The sequence below is a fragment of the Conger conger genome, chromosome 10 (assembly GCF_963514075.1).
Source record: "Conger conger chromosome 10, fConCon1.1, whole genome shotgun sequence".
In the NCBI taxonomy this organism is placed as follows: Eukaryota; Metazoa; Chordata; class Actinopteri; order Anguilliformes; family Congridae; genus Conger; species Conger conger.
In genome coordinates this window covers 37333258-37341307 of record NC_083769.1, presented here as the reverse complement: position 1 = coordinate 37341307, position 8050 = coordinate 37333258, and the positions used below count along the sequence as shown (strand labels likewise).

Here is an 8050-nt window from a genome sequence, read left to right as displayed (position 1 = left end):
AAGGGACAGTGAGCGGATGGGTAACTGTGCAGGAAGAAACAGACCTAGACAAGCAGCGACAAGACAGACATGTTTCTGTGAACAGGAATGAGACACGTGACCACACCGTGTGTCCTTCACGGGAGAGAACGTCCTTCAGCCATGATGCTGCCTCAGTAATCACCACATTTTCACTGCCTGTTCTCAAGCAAAATACCTTGGTAAATAGGATGTGCATATGCCGTAAAACGGTTTGAGAAACTGGTTTCCTACCTACCTGTTTTTCCAAAAATTTTCTTCCCATATTCAGCTTACATGAAAGATATTACATGAAACTATCAATAAATATCTGCATTTGAGTACACTGAAACAGATTAGTGTGAACACACCTTAATACACAGAGAATGTCACCTAACCAATCATGGGGAAAACCCAAACAGGAAAGTATGCTTTATCAACAGATTTAAAATGCTCAATCAATGCACTGGATAGGCAGAATAGGCAAATAAATAACATGACTACGATACATTTTGTAATATGCTCTTAATTCCCTCTATTTAGCAACATTTTGTGTGAACATATGATTGTGCTAGTTTACAAAGCCAATACAAGAAAGTCTCCTGAAAAAGTGCCAATTATTTGCAATAGAAACAACAGCACTGCAAAAGGAATCTGAGATTGTATGTATAAAATGTATGGTGCAATTTTTTGTGTCCACTTCAGCCTCCATCTTTATGAACCGCACTGATGGATCTTAGGTCTGCTCGCCCCCTAGTGGTGAAGAGTAGGTAACAGAATTGTGCTCTCATCACTGAATCAGAACTGACTGCCAATCATTTAGTTCGTGACACTGACTTAATTTGACTGCACTCAAGGTTGTTATAGGTAAGCATGTTTCCGAATGAAAATGTCAAAAGTACTGCAGTGACTATTAAACATGTTTTCTCTGATGAATAAGTTGATACAAAGGAGAAAAAACAGGGAGCCAGGACATTCCCCTAGAACAGGGGTGGCCAACCCTGGTCCTGGAGAACCGCAGGGTGTGCTGGCTTTTGTTTTCACCCTAAAATCAGCAACCAATTCAGACCCAAGAACCAGGTGAGGTGAGTTAACTGTGCAGTCAACTGCTTTAATTGATCAATTAACCGCAGAGTAACAACGAAAACCAGCACACCCCACGGCTCTCCAGGACCAGGGTTGGCCACCCCTGCCCTAGAAGCTCGCAAACTCCAGTGGTTACCGGAGGTAGTGCAGCGTATTAAGTCTCAAAAAGCAAATTTCCACACTGAAGTCCATTGAAGACAGCTACTGTACCATGGCGAAATTATACCAGAGTACTTATAAATTACAAATGTTCTTCACACTGAACTAATTACTCTCCAGGGACTTTTTTTTATTTTATTTTTATTTTTTGGCGCAGATTCCTATTCATTCCTTTCCATTTAGGTACTCAGTGTGCATGCTCCAGTGCACATACTTTGGTGCCAGAAAGCCCCATAGTCAAACATGGCAGCCTCCATGAATTGGCTTCTAACGCCATCGAGCAGCTCCCATAGGAATCCAGGGAAATGGTAAATGGAAGCTGACTCCAGTTCTTGTATATCTCAATGGGAAAAACGAATAGAAAGTAATGCAGACAGCCTTCGAATTGTGCTTTAAGTCGAGTATAGAAGTGTGCGTGTTCACTGAGAGGGGTAGTGGGGGTTTATTCAATTTAGTTACCATTGGGATTGGGATGAGTCCCAAATTCTTTCCATCTTGCTTACTGTAAATATGTTGCCACTGACCAGTCTGGCTCAATCTGAAATTGACCAAGCCCCTAAACGGTGTTTCAGCTGTATCATCACTGCTGTGACTGAACACGTGATGCAGTTACATTACATTACATTACATTAATGGCATTTGGCAGATGCTCTTATCCAGAGCGACATACAGTTGATTAGACTAAGCAGGAGACAGTCCTCCCCTGGAGCAATGCAGGGTTAAGGGCCTTGATTAAGGGCCCAACAGCTGTGCGGATCTTATTGTGGCTACACCGGGGATCGAACCACAGACCTTGCAGATCCCAGTCATGTACCTTAACCACTACACTACAGGTGCCCTACATGAAAAGTTACATGGATAGTGTAGCATGGTGAAGTAATTTGGAAGGTAAAAAAAAGACTGATTTCTGACCACTGGTTCTGCCTGAAGAAATGTTACAACCATATATTGGCAAGATGACAACCATTTGATAGCCGTCGTGATTTTATAATTATTTAATACTACAGAAAAACGTGTACTGAAGTCATAATGACAAACATTGGAGTGTTTTCAATGGCAGCAAAATTATGCGGAAGCACTTCTCAGATGATATGTTACACGTTTTCTCTTCATTAGCGACTAAGCTTTGACATAAGACCTGCCGGTGGGTTTATATGTACATCAGCCCACCAAAACAAGTTCAAAGCCCATGTCCAGTTTATGTCCCAAAAATAAAAACTGAGTATTCAGGGGAATGCCAGATCAGGACTTCATATTTTAAATACATCTGGACACCATCTAGGTCCAGTCGGACTTATAATATTCAGAATTAATTTAAGAAGATTTTGGTAAAATGATACAGCAATTTATTTGTAGTAATACTGCTACGTGTTTGGGGAAACAATACTTAAAAATACACTGAAGTATAATACTAAAACAAGAGAGAGCTTGGAATTTCTGACATCATTTGGACCATGTGACATATTTAACTTGTTGGCTGAAATACTCAAGATAGCAGCATCAATATGCAGCATTGCAACTAGTGTGCCTGAAGCTTAGTTATATAATCTGTGTTAAATTAACATGGTCTCACTTATTATTTCATCATCTCACCCCACGCGCACTCATCTTCAACATATGCCCTGGAAGCCAACAATCCCTTTTCATTTTTACAAGTTACCTGAAAGCAGGAATGTGTTCACTCAAGGGAATTCACTGATGATAGGGTAAAACATGGTGCCTTTGACTAATCAGCTCTATTAAATAAAAATTCTAATTTGGTGCAGTGTAAGATTTACCTTTTGATTTGTGGGTACTGTCCGTGTGCAATTATTTTTTGTTTCTTTCATCACACGGAACAGGTTTCACTTTTGTGGTTATATACTTTTTCTTCCTAAAACCTGCACAGACAACTGATATAAACAGTACTAACTCTTCCTTTTAATTGTGGACCAACTGATTTGTCTACCCTCTTTCAAAGATAAATGCATTTCATTTCAAAATATTTTTTGGTAGAACTGTGAAACGAGTTCCTCACTCTCCTGATGACCAGCAAGTTGACATTATCAGAACAGAAGGAAAAAGACTTTAAAGAACGTAACACAAAGCTAGTAAGAAAAATGTATATTTTGGTCAATTCTTTTGGTCAGTTATTCCTGATGTTTCAAGGACAGTGGAAACTGCTTTGATATTGGTTTATTTGATATTTGTTTCAGTCTGGATTAAATGAGGATTTAAAAATAAATTGCACTCTACCACATATATTTATCTATAGATTATACATACCTGATGGATTGTTGACCTCCTGGACTAGGACTGGTAACCTCAATCAAATTGAGAAGCCCAACATATACCATTTTACCCGCACAAAATGTTTTATGATACTAGTAGAAAACTAGCATTGCTGTACATTATATTCCATTTTAAAATGATGGTATTTCTCAAGAACATCGACAAGCTATTTAAAAAAATACAGCATTTTTTTTTTTTTTTTTTTCAAAGGACCTGCATTACCTGCTTTCAACAAATATGCTGACAATAAGATGAAGATGATTTTTCACCAAGATCATTAACTGAAAGGAAACCAACCCATTGGAGAGAGTCAGTCTGGGACACATTGATGTGGTTTTTCACCAACGTAATGAGATATGAAGGAAAGCATTCTAGGATCCTTTTACGCATCTATGGGTGCAGACCACACTAGTCTCATGTGCTCCATAACATATCTGTTATTTGATTCTGGGCACAGAACATACTTTTGCAGCGTACAGGACAAGTGCACAAGACACAGCTGGCGTTTGCTTGAAGTACATTGTCCCTGTCTTAAGGTTACAAGACCTGGGATTCAGGTGCTACGATTCCCAATAGAATATACTGACATACCTTCACTAAAAAGTATAGGCAAGCTGGGGAGAGAGCAAGTGGGTGAGAGAATGACAGAGAGAGAGAAAGCGAGAGAGCAAGAGAGAAAGTGAGAAAGAGTGAGAGAGACATCGTAGCAGGTTAGAGACAGAAAAACCTGGAAGCTTCAGACGCCCTGAGCTCACAGCACAGGCCAGAGTCAGTTTGGTCCATTGCATTTTCAGTCTGCCTCTGGTTTCGTTCAGTCAGAGTTATATTTTAGAGAAAGACTGAGCCGGCTCTCTGGCCTCAGACTCCTTCTTCACCTTGACTTTTCCACCTCTTGTCCTTTCCATCCAGGGAAGAAACTGGACACCGGAATGTTTATGCCATCTTGTGTGGTGGTCAGGTACATTTGCATCCATTGTCTATCCGTGTGTTAGGCAAGTGTGTGTATATACATGTTTGTTTATGTGCGTGTTCGCCATCTGTCTTTTTTGTGTTTGTGTGCCCTGTATGTGTGTGTGTGTGTGTGTCAGACCAGGGTTCCAGGAGCTGGGAGGTCAGAATTGGGCTCTTTCAGTGTTAGCTCCTGCATCTGCGATGGGAATGGATCCTGGTACAGGGACAGCTCCATTGACCTATAAGAGCCAGAAACAGAGATGGCACATGAATGCACAACCACATCTTTCCATGCATATGCCACAGAAAATGAACACCTGTAACTGTAAATGACCTCTTTCACCTCATCTATCATTTTTCTTCAGCTACTAAACAAACAAAAAACTACAATAAGCATCAAAGCTTTTCAATGAAACTGTGATTCAGGAGTGTTCAAAGTTGTGCAGAGTGAAGTCAGCAATACAGCAAATTTCCTGCTGTTTTAGGTCGATAACTAGAAGATCCTAAATCCTATCACTTCGTCATTCTGTTACATTTTGAGGCAACAAATGTGTCATTTTTCACAATAAAAAGGAGGTCTTTGATGGAGGAAGATGTATGTATTCCAGTGAATCGTGCTCTCACACAGCCCCAGATACCTACCTCCCGTGCAGCGGGTGCCCGTGGAAGGTGGCAGATTGGGGCAGGTGACCGTAGGAGGGCTCCCCCGGAAAGGACTGCGGCTGGTGGGGGAGGGAGTGGGGGTGGGGGCCGTGCAGGGAGGGGGGCGTGCGTCGGCGGGACAGCCCGGGGTCCTGGAGCTTGCCCGGGGGGCCGGCGGAGTGGCCCAGAGTGTTCCTCAGGTACCAGTCTCTGAGGCCCTCCAGGGCCAGGGCCTTGTGCAGGCTGCGGGTGGGGTCCTCGGGGGTGGTGCTGGGGAAGGGCGGGGCCCTGCGGGGGCCGGGGGCGGGCGGCTCCGGCTGGTAGGGGTACAGGGCGGCGGTGGAGGAGTTGGCGGAGCTGGAGGGGGGGTGGGGGGGCTCGGAGTAGGCCGAGAGGAGCAGCGCCTCCTGCTGGTGCTGCTGCAGCGGGATGAAGGGCCCGCAGGATTTGGTGCGGGTGACCTTGACCCTCCGCGGCTCGCCCGGCTTCCCGCGCAGCAGCAGGGGGCTGTAGGGCGGGGGGCCGCCCGCGGCGAAGTGCGCCGGCGGCTGGGACGGGGGGAAGCCGTTGAAATGGGGGGACGACACAGAGCCGGGCGCCGGGGGGCCGGAGCCGTCCGGCCAGGGCCTGGCGTTACCGCCAACCCCGGCCTGATGCCTCTGCTGCTGCTGTTGCTGCTGCTGCTGCTGGGCCTGCATCTTCTGCTGCTTGCCCCAGATGTAGTCCATCAGGATCTCGTTGTACCCCCCTCCCGCGCCGCCTCGCCCCCCGACCGACGAGCGCAGCCTGCCCTGCTCGGCGTGCCCGTTCAGGTGCCTCTCCGGGCTGACCCTGTGCACCTGCCGCAGCCGCCCGTCCGTCAGGGCCTCCGAGCTCTTGTAGGGCCCCCCCCTGGAGGGCATGCCCGTCCGCGGGGCCCCCTCCTCGGGGAAAACGGTCCGGTCCAGCAGGGCCTCGGAGCTGTTGCTGCGACGGGTTCGGGCACTGTACGGGCAGCCTGCGCGCTCAAAGGACCCGGAGGAGGACCCCTCCTGAGGCTGCAGTGGTAAGACCTGCGGCACGTCTGGGCCGTCTGTCCAGTGCCCTGTGACTCCGCCCGACCCGTCCGACCTGAGGGAAGGACAGAGAGCTGGGCTTTAACCCCTGTACTTCCAGGCTACTGAGTTTCTGTTTCCTAAAAATACTTTTTTTATATTAACATTCTAAAAGAAAGTGTTTTGCATTAGAACCCGGGCTTTGAACAGGGGGTTCATGGACCCCAGGTGGTCCTTTAAGGTACTGTATAGGGCCCGTGGCAAGACTTGTAATGAATGACTATGAACGGATTTTGGAAATTATTTCAAAATATAAAATCTTTTTTCAAAACCAAAAAACTAAAAGCCCTTTTATTAACTTGTGATGGAATGCATGCATTAGACTGCATGTCCTTCACAGATGTCCTAATGCCCATATCTATACATGGACAGGCAGCACACTGGAGAACAAAATCCTCTCACAGAATCATACAGGGGAATGTGATTACTGCATTTCACTGGAAGCGACCCGGCTAGCCCTTCCTCTGTGGTGGTTTTGGTTTCATTACTGACCTTAAGTCATGTGCTTCCTCTTTAAAAACCAGGTCGCTCTGCTCCCATACCAATCCTGTTATGTGCTGAGCTGCATGGATGTGCAGCACAGATCTGGGTCAAATATATAATTGTTTTGGATTCAAATACTTTTCAGTGGTTCAACTGAGCCAACCAAGAGAACCAGATGGCAGGGTTCGCCCTTTTTGACAGTATTTCATAGGTTCCAATACACCAGGCAGCATTTGAATCTAAAACAATGACATATTTGACCCAGGTCTGGTGTAGCATAGTGGGGCGGCCTGTAGCATAGTGGTTAAGGTAAATGACTGGGACACCCAAGGTCGGTGGTTCTAATCCTGGTGTAGCCACAATAAGATCCGCACAGCCGTTGGGCCCTTGAGCAAGGCCCTTAACCCTGCATTGCTCCAGGGGAGGATTGTCTCCTGCTTAGTCTAATCAACTGTACGTCGCTCTGGATAAGAATGCCAATGATGTAATGTAGCGTTCAACAGGGAGAACACAGGGAGAACACAGGGAGATCACAGGGAGAACACAGGGAGAAGGGCCGCGGTCCCTACCTGGCATGGACGTTGGCGGGGGCGGTCCTGCTCAGGAGGGGCGTGGCAGGAACGCTCCTGCCCTCCACGTTGGAGATGCTCCTGGGGAGGGATCGGCTCGGGCTGCAGGGACACACAGGGAGAGTGACTACAGAGCCCATGTTCTGGGCCCCTTACTGCAGCAAAGAACTAAGGCTCTAAGAAGGGCAACTAAATTGGTTCCTGGCGTGAAAGATTATGAGGAAAGACTTTAGATACTTAATCTCTTCAAGCTCAGTAAAAGGAAACTATGGGGCTATTTGACTGAGGCTTTTAAATACATGAATTGGACCAATCAGGAAACCTGGCTCTTTGGTAGGGGTGGGTCGATTACCAATGCAAAAATGATACTTTCAAAATAGTGCCGGTACATAAACTGTGCCTGAACTGATACCTTCTTTAAAATAAAGTGCAACTGACATTAAATGATGACATTAAAGAACATGCAAAGGCAAAGAAATGTAACAATTTGTTCAAACTATACTTAAACGATATGCGGTTTATATATATAGGGGTTTGGTCATACTTTTGCATTCTGTTTGTTTGTTTGTTTGTTTGTTTGCTCTGGATAAGAGTGTCTGCCAAATGCCATTAATGTAATGTAATGTACTGTACTGTCACTGACTAAGTCGACAGAGTGAGTGTACAACGTTGTCTAGTGAAGGCTTGTGCCACCAAAATGAGGCAACAAAATCTGAGTTGTGATTTGGTCTGGTAGGTATTGCCCATGTGGGAACTGGTGCCACAACTGAGTGACAAGCACCTGAAAGACAAGCATGT

General features: G+C 45.8%; 1 protein-coding gene across 1 annotated transcript in view; it reads right to left on the bottom strand.

Moving 5' to 3' along the window:
• Nucleotides 1–3330: 3330 nt before the first annotated feature.
• Nucleotides 3331–8050, bottom strand: part of ccdc120a (coiled-coil domain containing 120a) — a 25915-nt gene continuing 21195 nt past the window's right edge. Inside the window, exons 9-11 of the mRNA XM_061257947.1 lie at nt 7253–7354; nt 5107–6216; nt 3331–4703 (exon numbers count right to left, since the gene is read on the bottom strand). Coding sequence (XP_061113931.1) covers nt 4598–4703; nt 5107–6216; nt 7253–7354 — 1318 coding nt within the window. The 3' untranslated portion in view covers nt 3331–4597. The remainder of the gene's footprint in view (nt 4704–5106; nt 6217–7252; nt 7355–8050) is intronic.